At 41.1% G+C, this 21,953-nt stretch overlaps 1 protein-coding gene across 1 annotated transcript in view; it reads right to left on the reverse strand.

Moving 5' to 3' along the window:
- The window catches only part of crtc3 (CREB regulated transcription coactivator 3), a 46,268-nt gene that overhangs the window by 16,351 nt on the left and 7,964 nt on the right, over positions 1-21,953 (reverse strand). Inside the window, exons 2-3 of the mRNA XM_042342946.1 lie at positions 19,882-19,989; positions 11,252-11,386 (exon numbers count right to left, since the gene is read on the reverse strand). Of these exons, the coding sequence (XP_042198880.1) occupies positions 11,252-11,386; positions 19,882-19,989 (243 nt within the window). The remainder of the gene's footprint in view (positions 1-11,251; positions 11,387-19,881; positions 19,990-21,953) is intronic.

The raw sequence follows: 21,953 nt of genomic DNA on the forward strand, positions 1-21,953 counted from the left end.
TTCCAGATGAAACAGAGCAGCTTTTGCCAGTAAACAGTTTGCCATAAAGACATTAAATATTCACATACACGCACCTCCACCTCAGCGTGTCCCATTAAATATCAGTCAGTAAGAAGATGTAACAAACACAAAGTTTGAAAGAATAAAGCTTTCACTTCTCTCCTCTCTCAGTCACACATTGGTGCATATGCTGCTTGCTCCCAACTTGAGCTCAATGAGGACCGGGATATAATGTGCAGAGAAGGGAGATTCTATCATTGCGCCAGCCAATATTCCTCCAACTAAATTAAAGTGCTTTAAAATGTTTTGACGTTTATTGCACCTGAAAATGCATTTTTTTTAAATTAGAAAAGCTTGGAACTCTATCATTGAAGCCCAGACGAGTTGTTTTTTTTAAAAAAAAGTCAACTTTTAAAACAAATATTGTTTACTTGTTTATTTCCCCTCCAGCAGACACCAATTCCAAATGGCTTTCAGATTTAAACATTAAAAAGCCACTCATTATGAACCCACTTAAAAGGGCTCTAACCCCAATCTTCTTCAACAGCATCTTGGTGCAACAATTGTCTGGCTTGGTTTGTTTTAGCCTGATTCTGGCCCCCACTGGAACAGGAGATTGAATTCAGAAATATTGGCACAGAAACTGAAGGCAAGGAACTAGGATTAATGTTTTCTTCCCCAAGGGCCTTTCCGAAGGCGGAAGAAACAGGATCACGTGGAAGGCATTGGCTTTGGAATCTGTGATGCATTTTCATCTGGGAAATGTCAAGAGTGATAAACAACTGGCGTACGACAAAAAGCAATAAAGAGCAGGACCTCAGAATGACAACTTGTACATTTCTAATTACAAGATCTGTTGAAGAAACAAAGAATATCAACCTTCAAAAATAAAAAGTCATAACTTAGAATTAGCTTCACACCCACGAACATCTGGCACTGTAAGCATCTTGTGTATTTAAAATTGATTTATGATTTACTCAAGCGTTTAGGATTGTGCCTTTCCCGTGGACACTGCGTGTGGGTGTGATTCCTGTCAGACGTAATGTGACTTCCTGCCCGACTGCAACAATTTGTATACATAGAGCCAAGAATGAACTTCTCATAAAAATGTATATTTATATAGCACCTTTCATGCTGGGAGGAACTCTCAAGGTGCTGGGTGCTTCTTCACACGTTATGGAACAACACCAAAGAACGTGACTTGAGCACTGTCGAAAATATGATTTTTTGGGGAGAGTTTTGAAGTCAAGGAGAGAGGAAATAAGGCAGTGTTTTTTTGACAAGTGCGACAAAGGTCAGGGACCTTCACTGTTTCACTGAGACTGGTCGATGACAGGAATCAAAGCATAGAGAAGGGCCAATTCAGTGGTTCTGCTAACCTCACAGCTAGCCATTATTCCCCTTCGGTGCCAATTGCAACTTTGGCAGAAACTCAGCCGAAGGAATGTTGTCTGCCTTTGATGGCTAATAGCCACATCCTTAGGCGTCACTTTCCATTACTATGAGCTTGCCTATTTAAACTCTAGCAATACTGCATATTCATTTCTAGAGTATGGATGAAATAAAGCAACACAATATCTTATACATACATAACATTGTATGACAGATAAGACTCTATATCAAATGCAAGGATTATTATTATTTAACAGAAGTGAGTCTGAAGTAGTCAACAGATGCTTAAGCGTCTGACAGCTCAAGATCAGGGTGCAGTTTGCGATAACAGTGCGAGCGGGTGTAGATGTTGCTTGGTTCAGAGGTGAGCAAGTTGAGATGCTGCTGGCGCTGCAGGTTTTGAAATCATACTGTGGACTGGCATGGTACAAAGTGGTTCACATTGCTGGGAGGCCACTGCTACTGTTCACTGTATGCAAGAGACTACCTTGTGGCTCAGCAGGTAAAAAGGTCTGACAGTGTGCTACCAGAAGATTCCAGATTTCACCTTCTGCCTGTGTTCATTTAATCCCTGTGGTGGATTAACCAATTATAATTAGTTCTCAAGACAGTAGAGGGGAAGAGAGAAAGTAAAAGCAGTTGAGATTCCTGCTCCTGATTGCCACCCAGTGACACCTCCTAGAAAGTGTACGCATGTGGGTAAGAACAGGATCGGTCTTGCCTGTGGTCATCTTTTCCCATGCTACCACCTCTCCTCCCACTGACACTCCCTATCTAGGTTCATCCTTAAAGGCAGACTCACTTATGCACAGTACTTGAGTACTACAATACTACCTTCCCAGTGCATAATTGTGCCTGTTAATGAGATGAGGAGAGAAAACACTAAGCATTTTACTTCCTGTTGCATTTAACATTAAGGACCGCATAGGATATAGAGTTATCATCACCACAAATCCAAACACATTCAAGTGTGCGCACTCCAGGAAACAGTGCTTCAGAGAGTTGTGTTGGTGAGATGCTAAATTCACTGTATGTAAAGCTGGTTAGAGGATTATCAAGCTTGTCACTTTCATTCACTGCTCCATCCTTTAACAAACATTTAAACGGTAAGCAGTGATATCCAAGCTTCCTTTGCCTTTCTGGGCACATGAGCAGCCGCTGTGTAACCTCGGAATAAGCTGCTTATTCCGGGGTTCAAAGGTTGGCTCGCAAATTACTTTCAAAGTTAATGAAATTAAACTCTTTTTGCTCTTTCCCATTTCCTTTCGAGATGAATTAAATCATGGAACTTTCTACTCAGGATCTGGGTCCCTCCGGGGCTCCTCCAATCTTGTAGGCTGAGGTTGCAAACTCTCCAGTTAATCCATGGAGTATTGAATATCTTGTAAAGCAGACGAAAATATCTGCAATTTTTCCATTATGCAGGTCCGTCACACAGAAAAGATCAGGGTGCAGTTTGTACTTAGAACAAACTAATCAGAGCAAAAACAATCAATCCATCAAAACTGTAGTCATGACCTTTCAGCCAAAATCTCCCAAGCTTGATAGAGCAGTAAAACAATAAAAACAACTTCCATTTATTTAGTGCTCCTCACACAGGGTAGCAGTCCAGAGCGTAAACAAAAGGCATCTCCAAGAAAGAGACTATTCACTCATTAGCTGCGTAGTAAGCGAGAGCGGTTGGTTCTGTTGGTTAGAACCTATCTGTCAGCCAAAACAAACGATGGCTTGTTTGACTTTTAAAGCAACCATCTATTTTCTGCTTGGCACTGAAAAATGAACTAGTTAGGAAAACAGTCCAGATAGAAGTTAACGAATACACACAAGCCAATCTCTACAGCACAGACTAATGTAGCAATTCGAACTTTAACCTTATCTAATTTTTTAGGCCAATTTCACCACCGCAACATCTCCTGCTTCTCCCAATTGTGCCCCAGAAAATGTAAATTTATATTGGGCCTTTCATATTAGAGATGCCTCAACAAGTTTTGAGCACTGCTGACTGGGCACTTGAACTGGGCGGTGGGAATGGTGGGGTTTGATGAGGGGAAAATTTCCCTCTGTGTTCCAGACAATGATCCCGAGATTGATTGGCAATCCACTTCAAGGTTACTTCTCGAACCATGCAGGGTGAAAAATGTCTGCTGTGTTTGTCTACACAGGCCAGTCATTATTGTTGACAATTAATATAGTAGAGAGCTGTGAGACATTGATATATAAAGTGCTATAAAATTCCAAATCAATTCCTCTTAGTCTTTACAGAAACCTCCAAACTGGCGTCACCCAACCTCGACTATTTGTTAGGTTGCATTTTGTTGCCTTTTCTGCTTTTGTGTGTTACCTTGCTCTGTGGGCTTTGGTGCCTTTTCTCAATGGAAGAAAACCTAAACTCAAAAGAGATACTCGTTTAAATCTCTAAGTTATCCTACATTGGACACTGATTTACAATTGCAGCACTGAGCTTTGATGATGAGATTAAACCCCAAAAATTACAAAAACAAAATTGCTCAACGTCTTGTGACACTACTTAGGTCAAGCAAACCTCAAACCATATTTGTGTGAGACAATACAAAAATACTTCTAATCCTTTAAGAGGCTATCAACCTAAAGCCAACTAAAGAGCACAGATACCACTGTAATACATTCAATAAAATACAAAATTACATTTGTATAACGCCTTTCAGGTCAGGAGCACCCCTTGCTCCAGCTCAGATTTTATAGATTGTGATTGTAAGCATTGTCAGGAGAGGCTAGAGAAGCTAGGATTATTCTCCTTGGAGCAGAGAAAGTTAAGAGGAGACATAATAGAAGTTTTCAGAATTATGAGAGGATCCAATAAGGTGAACAAGGAGAAACTATTTCCACTGGTGGGTGGGTCGGTAACCCAAGGACACAGATTTAAAATAGTTGCTAAAAGAAACAGAGGGCGAGTTTTTTTTTCATAGGGCAAGTTGTTTGGATCTGGAATGCATTGCCTGAAAGGGTGGTGGAAGCCGATTAAGATAATAACTTTCAAGAGGGAACTAGTTAATTATTTGGGGAGGACAAGTTTGCAAGGCTATGGGGAGGCAGCAGGGGAATGAGATTGATTTGGGTAGCTCTTTTCAAAGAGCTGGCACAGACACAATGGGCCGAATGACCTCCTTCTGTGCTGTATAATTCTAGGATTGGGTCTTGGTTTCTGAACAGTGCAGACGATTTTTTTTTGCCATGGCTATAACATTCTTCTTACTTTTCCACAACTCTCAGAGTTAGCTCAGTTGGTAAAAGCCAATTGCCTAGTGTGGAACAATGCCACACAGAGCAGGCCCTTTTATTCTCATTCATGATCCAGTCTGAGGGTTGGGAGTCAGGTACACCAATGTCACTATCTCCAGATCCTTTAGAAAGTCTAGTTAGATTGTTGTATCCTGGGGTGTGATGGATTTATTCTTCCAGAAATAAAGTTGAAAACAGTGAACAGTTGAGCATCAATCAACTGCAGAGAGTTAACACCAAAAATACATTCACGTTTCGGTCAAAAAAAGATACATTTTATATAATAATAAACCTTGCATTTGATAGAGCGCTTTTCACGTCTTCTTGACGTCTCAAAGCGCTTCACAGAATACGCTGTAAAATGAATTGACTGTGTATTTATGGGCTCTTCCCTCTTGGCAAGAGCCCTCTCCCATTCAGGTTGGAGTTCAATTCTGTGGATCAGCTGCCGAGTATGTGTGTGTGTGTGGGCGGGGGGGGGGGGGGGGGAGGGGCAGCTCAATGCTATTATGCACAGTTCAATCCTATAATAGTCCCCGCATAATGGGTCGACAGGTTGCTGCTGCTGTCATTTCCTATGCACTGTGTCAGCTTCCCATGATAAGGCCAACATCAGATGTCACTTGCTGTATTGCAGTGTTCAAGTGTTATGTGGACGAAGAGCCTGACATCACTTTCTTCTCAAGGAAATCAATGGGACCTGGAAGCAGGCCACTTTTAAGCACGTGGGGACCTGGATGGTTCCACCCAGCCAAAACCAGGTCCACAGACTAGCCGCCTTATAAACAAACCAGTGTTATAATGAGATTCTACGACAAATTTCACTGCTCAGTCTTTACTAGGAACTTCCTCAGAATTTCCCCCAGGCATAAACCCACATTCTTTCTCCACTCACCATGGCACAGACCCACTGAGCTGTCCTACCATAGCCTTTGACCGTCACCATAACATTCTTAGAAGTTCTCATGAATCAGCTAGACCGCTCTGAGATCATAGCCTCTGTGCGTACTCACCACCACAAATGTGCACTTGTTGCTCTTTTGAGCATAGATGTTTATGTGGATGGCCCTGGCACCATGTTAAGAGCTATAATCAAATTTCAGCCTTGCAGACAACAATCTAAGTCAATACATTAGGGAAACAATCTGGAATCCAAACATCATGAAGTCACTTTCACCCTTTCATTCCCACATCAGTATCATTGCACTGCACAATCAGTGTCTTCATCGAACAAGATTCTACCAAGCATTATTCTGTTCAGTGACCTGCCCCTTCTAATGGCCTGCTGAAATACTAAGCAATAATGTCAGTCTGGGGCAGGAAATAGGAACAGATACTCTGCATAACTTTGTAAATAATAATAATCGTTGCAATTGATATAGCACCTTATCACCTGAACACTTCAGAGATTATATTGTGAAGTGAATTGACTGTATTTTGTGGATGAAACTTAGCAGCCAATTCGACACAGCAGTGTCCCACAAACAGTCATGGATTGAGTGACCAATTTTTTTTTAAAATTAGGCCTTGTGTCTCTTGAGTTGTCCATACTAAAACATTAAGTCACAGCTGCTGTGATATTTGATGTCTATGCTGAGCGTGGGAATATCACATACACATGTAGTAGGCTATCCTGCTTATTCAATGACCTCAGTATGTTTTGTTCCAGGCCAGCATCTTCTGAAGCTTCACAAAGTGTACTATCTCATTCTTACCTCAGGGTAGTGCTGTGCCTGATTTCTAGGTTGTGTCTCAGATGGTCTGGATGTTGCAGAAAGTTCCTCGGAATGACAGCAACACAGGATTAGATGGGGACCAAGAAGAACAGATTAACTTTATATCCAAATTGCGTTGTAGCTGACTTGTGAGTAGTGGGTGGGATAGTGTAGAGAGGAAGCTTTACTCTGTACCTGACCTGGGATTGCTTGATGGGATAGTGTGGAAGGAGCTTTGCTCTATATTTAACTTATGCTGTTCTGGATTATGAGTGCTGAATGAGTCAGTGCAAAGGAAACTTTACACTGTATCTCACCTGTGCTGCATGTGACCTTGGAGTGCTGGATAGGACGATGAGAGTCCAATATAGACTCTCAGCCTTCACTGTGATTCTCCCAAAATAATTGATTTAGAAAAGAAACCTGATAGAGAAAGAGAGAGAGAAGCAAAGAGGAAAAGCCAATTGCTTGGGCAGGCTTGGAGAGAAATCACTTTTCTTTTGACTATATGATCAGTGACCATGAAGCCAATGCCACAGGCAGACTCTGTCTACTGACCCTGGACTTCACAGTAGTTTATTAATTCCAACATGAATTTTATCCTGCGTTTTCCGCAGACCAGAATAAACTCCACTTTTCCCCCCAATCAATAAACACCTGCCTGCTTTTGTAACCTGAAAGATATTTATTACTCACACATTGCATGGGCACATATTACACTCTACACAGATATTATGCCGCCACATGTGGAATCACTTCAACTGCCCACCCAGGTAAGCAGCAGCAAATGTAACATTGGATAAAATTGATTAAAAATGCTAACCAGTTTCATTAGGGTGGGAAAACGACCAGCTATTCAAATGGTCAGCAGTGATTCTGTTTCTCTCCTATAAACAGGAAAATATAACTGGACCAAAGCAAAAGACTTTCTTTCCAAATCTCATTTCGGGTTCAAAGCTTCACTCAGTTGACGCCGTGCAGATGTAAATCTCTATATCATCCTCAACATCTGGAAGTTCAGCCTCTCCTGACCTTAACCCCCCCACCCCATACACACACACATACACACACACACACAATTATGATTCCATGACAGTTTATGGCCAAGGTAATGACTGTCCAAAAACCCTCCAGAGACCTGAAATATAAAAGATCACAGTTGGTCCAGTCACACACTTCACAGCATCCTACGACCAGAAAGAGTTAACATCTTCAAAGCTCTACAATGCAGAAATCTTACCAGCTCGCTGCCATTGTGTTTTATTGGAAAACATGACTGTTCTAAGTACCAAATTGCGTCAATTATTCACTGTACTCAGTATTTCCTGACTTAAAACCACTACATTTTTCCATTTATAGTGAAATATCAATCCAAGTAGACAAAAGTGGTCACGTTAAAAGCCAGTCCTGCCATTGTGTTCATGGGTGTGGGCCCCTTTTATTCAATTAAAGCAGACTGAGATATCGCTGGTTACTGCTCTATCTTTTCAACCCTTTGCAACTCACTAAAACAATATGACAGAAAGAAAGAAAGATAAATTAAACATTAAAAAAGCGAGAATGAATTGCTGCAGACAAAAACGTTACACAGATAGACCTGAGAGATGTTAAAAAATGAGGCAGGAACAACAGAACAAAGATCCGACTTAAAGAGAACCTCAGCTGAAAAGAGTTTGGCGTGCATTGTATAAACGTCTTAATTATAGCTGATATTGATGTTTTACAATGAAAGGTAACAAATGGGTAGCTTTTGAATTCAATGTGGAATGTACAAAGTGGCAGAGCCTCCCTCGGGTGCTATAAAGGATGCTCTGAATTTGCAGAACACAAAGGCTATGGAACGTGTTATGTCTGACAACTCAATAGGTTAGTTATAAAAGACAGTACAGAACTGGAAAGGACCATTGCAGCCCATCTGAAGTTACAAAAAAATCCTACACTATTCCCTGAGGTATAATTCCCAATAATCATAAATGTAGTGGGAACTGCTAATTGGGACTTTGTTTGCCGTGTAATTTGCAATACTCGCAATACGCCTCATTGCGATTTCTGAAACTGAGAAACGTAGAACAAAAGACTGGGGAGCAAATCTGCCCATCTGTTTTACTGTAAAGCCTTTTTGTGTGCTTTACCATACTTGGTAATCTCATCAAATAAATCCTCTGCTCACATAGACCCAATATGACTGCTCAGCGGAACTTTAAAGTTCTGCCACCCACACACAGTCACCATCAGACAGTGCACTGCTAACCTATTCTTTACTTTGCATCTTCGGGACCGTCACTCAAAGCAGGAGGAAAAAGTTGGAATGGATTGTGTGCGGCTTTGACACCCCTTCCTTGGACCTCAAACACCCCACTAGACTGCCGCCGAGGCTCGATGCTCCTGTTTCATAGGTAACAGAACATCCAAGAATGCTGCAGCACATTATTTAGGGTATGAGACAATGACATGTCACATCATGGGACATATCATATCCTCCCCTTTGTTGATTTTATGAGTTTGCTCCAGCTTTAAAATATCAGCCTCTCGCAGTTTATCACCATAGGTTTGACCTACACTGAAAAATCCTCACACCGAAAAGAAGACATATAGGGTTCAGGTACCTCTCAGAGAGCTTTGCATGGCTCAACAGATTCATGACCGGCACTTGTTCAAATGTTAGGATTGCAGAATATTTTACCATTTCACATCTGATCTTATAGCTATTTACTCAAGCAAAGCCATTGTCCATGCTAGATAGAAAGGATGGGAGAGAAACAATGACAAACTATTGATCCCTACATTAAAGCTCAAATGATGATACCAAAAGTAAAACACAAAGTTGTACAATAACTAGAAAATTGTAACTTAAAAGTTCTGGTGATTTTCCAACAGTCGGATCTGACCCTTGACACCGTACTGAAATATAAATGAAAAATGCTGGATTTGTTTATGGGAAAGAAAATGCATTAAGCTCCTATTTTTTCCTGTTATATAATCAAGGATGACAGATTATGATTCCAAATTGAGATATAAAATAATATGGGCAGATTCAGCTATCTTTGCTCAGCTTGCTTACAACTATCCAATGACTTCTCTGGCAATGCACAAGGAAATTGGGTCTCATTTACGGTATTCAGCCCCTGACCACAATTACTGAATAAAGATGGTGAAGAATGACCCCCCCACCCTCAAAAGCTTCTTTATCCCTTTAGCGTATCCCATACTGCCCAAGTGTTAACCATGTGCTGGGAATTACTATCCTGCTTTGTAACTGAACGGGTTCATTTACTTGATCCTAATGTACAGTTTCCATTAAAAATCTTCAAAACAAGATGGGCCTTAGAATCAGACATGAAGTAAACTCAGGCTATTGTAAGTTACAGACAGATAGAGAAAGAGTGTGTGTGTGAAAGATAATAAATAAAGAGAAACACACATGCACAACACAGAGCCCAGACAGGAGGAGAGAGAATCATGGAAAAAAGTTAAGACACAAAGTGTTTTTTTTTAAAAACTTAATTCTAAAATAATGTATATGTGCTTTTTCGTGTGAATTAGAAACTGTGTGGCTTAGAATTACTGTATGGTTCCTCTCCCCCTCCCCTCCCAAATTCTTGGTTTCAAGTGATTGGCATCGAATTTTTTGCGAAAGATTTCATTGTCCCTGGTCTCCGCTCGGTAACACTGCATTGGGTTTCACACCACAACCTTGTAACTGTGACCATAACCTTAGAAAATCAACTACGGTTTTAATGGCTTACCCAAGTCAACACTGAAATGTACTATGTGTCATTACTATTTACTATTAACTATAACCAGGATTCTGATCTACTGCTGGCAAAAATAATGCTGGATTCCAATGCACACACTAAGTTCAAGAACAGCTTAGACTCACACTTTCAGGGAAAAATAAATCGGCTTTTCTTCAAATGCTATTTTGCGTGCTTGTTATGTTTTAAATCCACAAAGACCAAAGGGTTATCCAAATGATCCTTCTATTCATAAATGCATATACCGCGGGAGAGAGTGTTTGTGTGAAGATCTGGCACATGATGAACACACAAGAATTGGTTCTTAACCAAAATACCAACCGAAAGGAAATCTTAAGATGGATCGGAAAAACTGCTGGCTTCCAATGCCACGTGATGTTTGGGAAGAAGGGGCTGGCTTCCAGTTCAGTCTATGCTGTTCCCTGCCAAAGGCTTGGTGTTGTGCGGCTCAATGTTGTTTGTGCTCTTAAACACACGAGTCATTGGGAATAAAAGGGAAATAAAGGAGATGGAGGCTGATGGAGAAATAGCAATGGTAGGTATTGTGATGTTTGTTATAAAAAGCAAATTTAACGAAACCAGTCATAGAATTGTCAAATTCAGTCATAAATCAATAAGTGGTAATTAACGCAGTGGCTTCCCAGTGTGTGAATGCCACACCTTTGTTTCCCAAAGGAAAATGATTTTGTTTAACATATTTGAAGAGAGGAAATGACAAAAACAACTAACCTCTTGCGGAGATTGACAATTTTATACAAAGTACCCAATAAATGACTATACCAGCTGGTATACTGGTCATTAACTAATACCACACAAATAATTATGCTATTTTTCTGGGTTCCTCCATAAAGCATCGGTATTCAACTGAGAAACAGAATAAATAATAATCACCCCTGCATTTGACATAGTCTATATAATACCTATAATGTTGAAATTTCTAAGAGCTTCACAAGGATTTGTGGTCAAGTGTAGTGACTGTGCATTTGTCGGCAAAGATCAGCAATATTGCAATTTCCCATCTTATTTTTGAGGTTAAACTTTTAAACCTGCACATTTGATGGGAAAAATTCTACCGTAGCTTTTAAAGGTTGGCTGAAGTCTGGAATGCAGTTGAACACAGGCAAAGGATATCTGTCGGCCATGCTTGTCCATGGGAGGCTGGCGTCGATGGGGTGACATCATACGACTCCGGTCCCTGTGCACCCGCTCCACCAGCCCGTGGTGTCGTGTCGCTCGGACTGAATCCAGAGTGGGGTGAAACGAAGTCTGTAGGGGGAGGAAATCGAGAACTGAGCGTCAAAATGCTGCCCGTCATCATTTTACCATGGCTGACCAACCCTTCCGCTCAACACAAAACTACAGCATCTACACCTAACCCTTATCCGCATCGCGACTCACATGACAAAGTAGTCAGGCTGCCAGTTGGTGAAACGTTTTAATTGCATGCAATTTTTTNATCGTAATAAGGCATACAATTTTACTTTTACAGAGAGATCTGGTTCAGAGGTATATTTGAAGATTAGAGAGAAAGTACAGAAATACCGGATATCCAAATGGGGTAGGTCTTAATTAGTTTAGCTGCTGATCTCACTGCCCAAGCTATATTTTCCCCAATTAGGATACCCTGTTGAACAATGGAAAAGATGCAGCTTGGATTCACTGTGTTACCAGGGATCAGAGTCTTCAATTATCAAGAGAGTATAAAGAAGAAGGGGTAACCTTTTGAAGGACTTCAAGCTTCTGAAACATTATAATTGGGCAAATAGTGATAGGTTAGATTCGTTTGTCAGCAAGTCACAAACAAAGAGGCCACACAATTCAAGAGAATTACATAAAATGATTTAATAGGAGGTTAGAAATTTTTTTCATTTTTTTTTATATACACAGAGTGGTTGTAATTCAGGAACTCTGCCACAAACCATTGTTGAAAGAAAGTCCATAAATTATTTTAAAAAGGAAATAAATACACACATGAAAAAGAGGAATGCTGAAAGGAATGGGGAGCGAGCAGGAGAGTGAGATTATGGCACTCTACCACGTTGTCATAAACTCTGGTATACTGGAATGGAGGAAGTTACTTTATTAGAGAATTCTGCATAATTGCATCTCAGTAATATAAGAACAACTTGCACTTATATAGCACCCTCCATGCTGTGTAGTGTCTCAGAATGCTTAACAGTGGCGGAGCCTGACTCCAGGCCCGGGTGAGGGGGTGGAGAGGTGGCCGCAAGTACGATCTAAGAGGAAGGTTTTACAGGCGGGACTTGAAAAAGAGGAGAGGGGGCAAGGCGGAGGGAATGAGGGAGTGTTCCAGAGTTTTGGGGTGTAGCAGCCGAAAGCGCAACCCCCGAAGGCGGGGCGGAGGGTGCAAGAGATGAGCAGGAGGTTTGTGCCAGTCGAGCGGAGGCACCAGGGAGTGGCTTGGGAAGTGAGGAGGTCAGAGAGGTAGGGAGGTGCCAGAGTGTCAAGGGATTTGAAAACAAGTGTGAGGATCTTGAAGTCGATCCGTTTGGTGATTTGTTCGCTATATACCCTACTGCAGGGGCCAGCAGTGCACCAAAAAGTCCAGAAATTTATGTTCTTAGCACGCTCGGATACTAGATAATTATTTTTGGCTTCTTTTATACATAACTAACTTCAATTGAAAATGACTTTCCTTTGGGTTGAGTTCTTCTGCTCTGTGTAATTCACAAAATAACAGCAAATGACTCAAGTTAGCGCCTGGGAGACGTCCCAATGCCTCTGAGATGTCGGATCTTGCAAGCATGGGATTGCCACACAGATTGTATAAGTGATGGAAATAAAAAAAAGTGCCTTAAATTACTGGTTCCAGGACCACCCTGAGATTCACAAAGCTCTGATCTTTTGAATTAAAATGAATGACAACAAGTTGGACCACTGAAGAGGATTTTCAAAATGACGTGTGGAGCTCATGAGGCAGGGTGAGGTAACCTAGGCCTTTGCAGTTTGCAGATGTGAACATTCTTCGAGGGCTTGAAGAAATTGCTCTGCTTGCAGGGTTTTGCTGACCTCTGCCCTACTGCATAAACGTTTCTGGCTTTCCCGTCAGGTTCTTAAGTACAATTCTTCCGACACTATAAACATTTGAGACATCTCAATGACATGATAAGGCACTATATCAAATGCAAAGATTATTATTATTTTTACTATTTATGTACAGGGGGCGCTATGAACTTGCTGTTCAACAAAACCCCCGACCTGTAACCTGAGAACAGTACGGAATCCCTATCCAAGGGGGAGAGGAACTTTCAGCCTTGTTGGCTGCACTGAAGTCATGCCTCCCAGGACATTGCTGTACTCAACTCAGTCTAAGTCTTGGTCCTATGCAGAGCTTTCTTTATTGCATACGCGGAATCCTATTTTTTAGGGGTGCAATTTGTACATGATCTTTTTTCCTTTCCGATGCCAACTAATTCTGCATGCAACAACAGCAATTCAAGTTAGTTCCGTGCATATATGTCTTGCAAGGAACCAACCTTACCTTCAAACTGAATGCAGTAGGGAGAAATGACATGAATGCAGCAAACAATGCTAGAAATAAATAATAATCCTTTCATTTCATATAGCACCCTACCACGTCGTTGAGACGTTTCAAATCGTTTCACATCATATATTGTAAAGTGGACTGACTGTATTTTGTGGGTGAAACGTAGCAGCTAATTGCACACAGCAATATCCCACAAACAGCTGCGCTTTCAGTGACCAAATGTTTTGGCGGATGATAATAACCCCCAGAATGTTATCCAACAATTAACTAACAACCGGGTTCGGGAAACTCTTCATTCCTTTCTGCACTTTTCTCTGCTCAATATGCACATTACTCTTCTTAGACAGCATCTGATCCTTTGATCTTGAAATCTTATTTGTGTCAGCATTTTACACTCCAGATCCAAGTAGATACAGAAGATGCAGATACAAATCTGATAGATTGAAGATACCACAATTGCATTCATTTGTATTGGAACATATTGTGAGCATCAACAAAAAATTGAAGGGGTGGAATTAGGGTATATACATACTCCTGAATTCGCCGTTATTGCATTAGTCTTTTTTTTTAAAAAGTCATAGTGTAATGGGTGTTAGTATGTGTTTTTTAAATCAGTATGTGCCTGTGACCTAGCTCCTTATCACATTTGTTATCATCTCAAAATGTTTCACACATTAAGTTATTTTGAAGAGATGTGGGAAAATGTAACAGATAATCTTCATCAGTAACGCCCACACATAGTGAGTGACAAGATGAATGCCCAGTTAGTTTTGATTTGGTGGATTTGGTTGAGGGCCAAATATTGGTCAGAACACTGGAAGAAAGCCCCTGTTCTTCTGCCAAATGGCACCATGTCTTTGATGTCGACCCAGACATTCAAAATGTCTGATATTGAAGGATACACTCCTTCAAATGCAATTCTACCCCAGTACTTCAGTGTTATCTTGGAGTATGTAACCCAAAAATGCAGTTGCAAAGTGACATGGAACTTCACGGGTGATTACCAGTGGTAAATGATGAAACTGTATGACAATTGTAATCAATACACCAATACAACAGCACGCCTGAAGGGAAATTGAAAAATTGACCCCTCATCAAGTCCATCTCTCCACTTGATCATTAAGGAAGATCATGTCGTTGCACTATCCTAATCGTGCACCAAATAATAATTTGGTTACTCAATCTAGGACTGCTGCGCGCAATTGGCTGCTGCGTTTCACTCACCATTATACAGTCAATTCACTTTACAGTATATCCTGTGAAGCGTTTTGAGACATCTAGAAGACGTGATAAGGCGCAATATCAAATGCAAGGATAATTATTATTATCCTGTAGCAGCCATTAAGAAATGAGAGTAAATTTGACTTGTGTAATAATTTATTTTTAAAACCCCAATTAATAAAAAACCACAACTCAGTGTAACCTAATGAGATTTAATAGCTCCCACAGACCTTTGTCTCAAGAGTCAAGAGTGCTACCAACTGAGCCAAGAGGACACCCAAGTCATTGTAAAACAGTCAAATGCTGCTGCACGCAGACCTTTGTTCAGACAAATGGACAGTTCAGCAATGCCGTATTTGTTCAGAGAAGAGTCAATACCATACGGACAGCACTTGGCTTTGTGTGCCACTACTTTAGACAGCGGGATCAGTTGTAGCATTAGAAAAAGTATAAACCAACCACTTATCTGAATTGCTCTACCATTATTTAGCAAGTCACCTCAACCACCCTTCCTGGAAACCTGTTTCAGCCTTCCTTTCAGGTGTCTATCTTAAACTTGCCCCTCACATTCCTTGTCCTTTTGCCTTGGTGGATATAATAATAATCCTTACAGTTGAAATACCGTATTTTGCATCAGGAGTGCAGTGACTAGTTATTTTGTCGGCAAACAGGGCAGCCAACCTGCGCATAGCAACGATCAAAAAATAGACATAGGTAGAGCCACGAGATGATGAACAGGCAGGCAAGACTTCAGTTCACCATCTCATCCAAAGCACGGCACTGTCAACAGTATAACATATGCTGAGCACTGCACTGGAGAGTCAGCTTACACTACATGAGTTTGATAATAATAATCCTTGCATTTGATATAGCACCTTATCATGTCTTTGAGATGTCTCAAAGCGCTTCCCAAAATATACTGTAAAGTGAAATTACTGCATTTTTTGTGGGCAAAAAAAATGATGATCTGACATGGGGATTGAACTCACAAAGTCTAACTCCGAAGTGAGCCAGGCTGAAATCTGAAAGTATTGTCCTGTGTATACTTTCTCTCTTGCCATTATTGATACAGTAAGAGGATTCCCCTACCTTGAAGAGCACAAAATTCAGCAAAACAAAATTTGGACTGAATATTTTTAAGTGCAACATAGATGAATAGCATTGCATATTTAAACAGTGGAAGAACATTATGAATTAATAATAATAAACCTAGCTTTGATGTAGCGCCTTATCACGTCTTCGAAACGTTTCAAAGCACTTCTCTTACTATAAAGCGAATTGACTGTATATTTTGTGAGTGAAACACGGCAGCCAATTGCGCACAGCAGTGTCCCACAACCAGTCGTACTCCTGGAAAAGCGATCCGCCAATCGACTAACTTACTGCTAATAATCGGGCTCCACCATTGTTAAGAGCTCTGGGACGCCACCCGGCGTGGAGGATGCTATATAAATGCGAGTTGGTGTGGTCACTTGGTAAACAGAAGCATGTGGAGTAAGGAAACTTGCCTGACATTTCGCCCTGTCTGGGAATTGAATCCAGGACCTCTTGCTTGCGAGGCGAGTGCCATAACTAATGCGCTACAGGACTTCACGAATTGTACTTCTACACTCTGAGACCTACAGCTGCATTCGTGCTGTGATATGATTGGGAAATGATGTTACTCTGCATGTTACTCCCCTGCCTTCCAACAGGAAATCAATAAAGAAATGCATAAAACAATGAGAGGTTGCAATTGTATGAAAGGAGGACGAAACAATTTCAACCCTCCTGCCCCTTTAAATGCAGCGAGGGCTTTGTAATGCCAGTGGGGCCTCACTCAGGGAATTTTTGATAATTAACAGCATACACAGAAAAGGTACACGGAGGAAATGCATCATAAAAGTCAAACAAACCAATAGACCTTGAAAAGGGCAAAGGAGGCAAGTTAGAGGACAGTAAACAAATTGAGGGATGATACAGCCAGATCCAATGACCTTCTCAAGGAGAACATTTTATCCCACACAACGGCCCAAATGTTTTACACAGCCAGTGTACTTCACTAACAAATACCTTGGCCCACAATCCAGGTCCATTACTACAGCAACAAAAAAAACAGCAAAACGTTCAACTCTGCACCCTGCGCTTTCACTGATTGTTAAAGGCAGCACAGTCAATAATAACTATTTTTTAGAATTCTCTGGATCGATGCAGCACATTATCATATCTAAAACACCAATTTACGTTGAAATGTGGTGGCCAATATCTATGCAAACAACGCAACTAATCTGGTGCCCTGATGGCGATGAGATGAGCGACCAATTAATTTGATTTTCTGGGTGAGGTTGGATGGAGGAGGGATCGTATCCAAGACACTAGGAGAAATTCCCGACTCTTTTCCAAATAATATTGCCGGATTTTTAACATTGACCTGGACCAGCAGACAAGACAGAATCTTGCTTTAACACTCGATTGTAAAGACAAGACCACTGACAATGCAGCATTCCCTTAGCACTGCGCTTGAGTGTCAGCTTTGATTATGAGCTTGGAAAGGGACACAAACCAACAACCTTTAGATCCAGAGGTGAGAGCGCTAGTGATAATGGCTCTTGTGAGGATTTCTTGCTGTGCTACTGCAACCAGTCAATTAAATTCAATTAAAAGTGAATTAAACCAAACTGATTAGAATAACGTAAAGTTTAATCTGAAGTAGTGAAACTCGATTTACCTGAATAAAGCAGAGACCTGTCCCATTCAATCTCATCAGTAATACACTCCAGGCTCCAAGTGACTATGTGATCCATCCAACCAACCAACCTATCCATATATTTATTATACACTGAAATACTCTGACTCATAATGGCTCTCAGTCACCTCTGAGTCAGAAGCTACACTTCGGGGCGCAAGCTCACAACTCTCACAACACAGCTCATCACTATTGGGAGAGCGATAATATAGCCCAAGGTGCTGTCCTTTAAAGAATACTTATCCTAAGCTTCTGTCTGCCTGTTCAAAACGAATAATTTTCCAGATCAAATCGGTTATTCCATGGCTATTTGTGTTGCTTTATTGTGCATATAATGGCTGTCACGGCTGCCTACAAAACAGTCATTGGATTTGACAGTAATTATAAAAGTGTTTTGAGATCATCTGACATGAAAAGGTGCTATAAAATGCATTTTCTTCTTTCTCCTCTTTGCATCTTCAGTATATTGAAATCTCACTGTTGCCACTTTTCTACTAACTCATTCTTTCCCAATATCTCAAGACTGTGAAACACCTCCCCGCCTTCCATCTGTCTTTCTTAAGACTAGATGCTTATATTTCCTTCTTTCTGTTTTCTACAATCTTTAAAAAACCAATCATAGCTTCAGGTAACCTCTACTTACCTGCCTACAAATACACAGTCACTATACTCAACAGCAACTCCCCGTGATGTGCTTAAAGACACTGACCTTTGGGGTGCGATATCAAATGCAATGATTTTTATTATTTCCCAATTTATCTCGTCTGTGCTCCTACTCTTTTCACCCTTGGTACTGTCCTACACCCATATGGCCGATACCTGGATTTCTCAATAAAAATAATATGGAACAAAGTTCAGTCAGCTGCTAAACAAGTATTTTGTACTGGAATTAGGGGACAGAAAGTACGAAGCTAAAAGGTTTCAGACAGCACGGGATCTCCAATTCCAGCATTAAAAGCTGTTGCAAAACTAAGCTTGAAGATGACTATATTGCTTTATTATAGGATGGCTAAACTGTCTACTTAAGAATCTGAGGGGAGGGATTTCATTTTATTCAGTCTTTCTGGTGGAACTGTGTAACACAGCTAATTTGTATGAAATTATTTGATATCAGACAAAATTATTTTATACTAGCACAGTTCTAAAGATTAAAACACTCAAACCTAATCTATCAATCCCCACCCCGCTGCCTTCTCAGCACAATACCAACGAACAAAATTAGATGATCACAAAGCTATACTTAAAAGTTGGGAGATTCATCTCAAAGCAAATTCAATACACAACTTGGATTGTAGAGATGACAATCTTGGTTTCGTGAAGACTTCACACAGAAATTGAATTATATGTGAAGAGACACCGTTTAACCCAGTTCCATCTGTCTGCTCTAGTTGCTCAAACAAAATTTAATAATCCTGTCCCGCTAACTGGAAGCAGAGCAGAGATTTTTCTCCCAGCTTCCTGGTGTATATTCCTCACTCATCCAAATTCACAAAGCAGAAGTTTTAAATTCAACAAGGCACGGGATCGATGTGATAATTCTTTATATTATAGATTGTACTGCCTTTTAAGGCAATGAAAATCAGAAGACAGACCTGAAAGTTGTGTAGATATTTTATTAACACAATATTGCACTTGCATTGTGTGCTTGAATTCCCAATTCCTAATAATATTCAGATCTAGACTTGGTTCCATTGCCAATGACAGACAGAAAGCACTTCAAAGACTAACCACATGGACATGTGTATTGCAGCTTCCTGTTGCATTTACCAATCGAAAGGACAGACTGTCAAGACTTTCATGGGCGTTTGCAAATTCTGACTTCAGAATTTGTTGGCAAATGCTTATTGGGAGAGATTATTGGGAGTGTACTACAGGAGATGGCTGTCACTGGGGCATCTGAAATAAATAAGATGTGCATGACAGTAATTTAATAGGAAGCTTGAGCTGGAAGATACATTCTCAATGATTTCCCTAATGCAAATTTTGAACGATATATTTCTGTCCTTTTGTTATTCTTTTGTGGCAAGCGTAGATAGGAGTGGTTTCCTGCCAGTATCATCACACCATCTGATGGCAACTTTACTTCAACGACCTAGCATCCTGGATTCAGTTGCTATGTGCAGGAAGTGTCAGTGGCACTTCCTGTGCAAATCACGTGTGCACAGTATACAGGAATTATCAGCGGGGGTTCCTGCATTGGCGCACTATGCGTAGGAAGTGATGTCAGTGGCGATCTGACAATCTGGAGGCAGTCATTTAATCAAAGCTTCCAACAGTCACTCATAATATAGCCCTGCTTGCAGTTACCTGGAAATCACTGTTGTTCCCGATCTGGTTGACGTTCGGTAAGGATCCTCCATAATACTGTGCTCGGGTCTGGGCCAGACGCAAGTGCTGCAGTTTGTGGAACTGGACCTGAAGATGAACAGGAGACATGAGTTAATGAGCTGGCCAATCTTGGAGCTTGCTGCTAAGACAGAGATTCCAAAACACTTACATTATGAGCTAAATAATATCCTTCTGTGCTGTAAACTTTGTATGATTCTCTGAAATACTTAAATCAACGTGTGCTCAGTATTACAATCTATTATCTGTAATCTTTATTGTACACATAAAAGAATAAAAGTGTCATTGTGCAGTTTCCTTGACTTCCAGTCACTGATCCACATATCTCCTGTTACAAAACGAGTATTCAGTTACTCTGTTCTCCTTCTCGCCTTACAACATAAGCACAAGACTGAGATTCTGCCTCAGCCTCCCTCAATCTGTGGCAACCTGTGTCTCCCTGGACGATGCAGCTTGTTTCAGAAAAGGGTGGAAAAAGGAGGAGAAGCATGCTGCCTCACTGCTCCTGCTGTGACGGTGACAAACATTAAACTTGTGATAATAATCCTTGCTTTTGCTGCAGTGCCATATTAGGCCAGAACATCTTAAAGCACTTCACACAAACAATTATTTTGAAGAGATAATTGTTATTTTGGCAAACGCAGTGACTGCTCTGCACTAACAATGTCCCAATCACAGTAATGAGATGAAAGACCAATTAGTCTTTTATTGCTCAACTTGGGAGAGAGCATTGCTTTTCTTTGAATCTTTAATATGCATCTGAATAGCTAGAATAAGCCTATATGATCTTGGTCTAAAGTCTCATCCAAACGCCACAAGGTCAGACTAGAGAATCAGAACCGAGAGATGACATCCTTCAGCTGCAGTGTTGATGATACAGTTTTACAGGTGAGATGTTAATCCAAGGTCTGCCTTTCTTTGGGTTAACTTGAAAGATCCACAACAATTTAAAAGAGAAGAAAGTTTCTCCTGGAGTCCTGATCAATGACAACTTGCTTTTATATAGCACCTTCACGCGCAGTTGGGTCTTGAAGCACTAGTCAACAATCTTCCAGAATAATTGGTCATTCACCCCTTGGCTGTGCGCACAATGGATGCTGCATGCAGCTACAAAAATAGTCACTATATTTGACTCAATTAATGTAAACTGCTTTGAGCCTTAGGCGTACAAGAATTCACAAAAATAAAAGTTTCCTTTCTTTTTATCCTTGCGTGGGAGAGCAGCACTACACAAGGACACTGGAGCATTGATTGGTCGCGTGGTCAAATTGCAGCCAAACAGTGGACTCTGTGTCGTTTTACACCGCGACCAATTCAGAGACTCAAAAATAGTTATCGCCGTTCTGTATCTATGAAAGAAAACGCGCTATTCACTTTTCAGTTCTCAGTGAAAAACTGAACTTGCATAATTCCTGCGGTGACTGGCATTGCACATGCCTGTAGGCTGTCTCTGACACTGCAATTGACTGCGGGCTTTCTCTGACCCTATTATTCATAACTCTGCAGCTTGTGTCCTCTCCTGCAGCAAACTCAGTGAACCTATCACCCACATCTTCACCTGGCTCCACTGCCTCCCCATCCCCCAGAAGATAGAGTTCAAAATCTTCGCCTTCGCTTTCAAAGCCCTCAATGGCCTTGTTCCTCCCACCTCTGTGATCTGCTAACTCGACCTGTCTTCTACCTCTGCTCAGCGGACTCTGGTCTGCTCCACGTCTCCCGCCCTGCCCGCTCCCATCATTGGCCGTCGAGCCTTCAGTCTTTCTGCCCCCACATTTTGGAACTCCATCCTACCGTCTCTTCGGCTCGCACCCCCCTACCTTGCCTCCTTCAAGGCCGTCTCAAGATCTTCCTCTTTGACCGCACCTTCAGCTACCCTCCTACCCCACCCTCCCTGCTCTCTATACCTCCTGATCCCAGCCCCCAGCTCGGGTGCAAATCCTTCATTGTCCAGTATCTTGGGATTCCCTCCCGAAGCGAAAGGTGCTAAACAAATGTAACTTGTTGTAGTTATTTGCCTGTGGGCTGGCACTACT

The sequence above is a fragment of the Callorhinchus milii genome, unplaced genomic scaffold (genome assembly GCF_018977255.1).
Source record: "Callorhinchus milii isolate IMCB2004 unplaced genomic scaffold, IMCB_Cmil_1.0 Scaffold22, whole genome shotgun sequence".
Classification (NCBI taxonomy): domain Eukaryota; kingdom Metazoa; phylum Chordata; class Chondrichthyes; order Chimaeriformes; family Callorhinchidae; genus Callorhinchus; species Callorhinchus milii.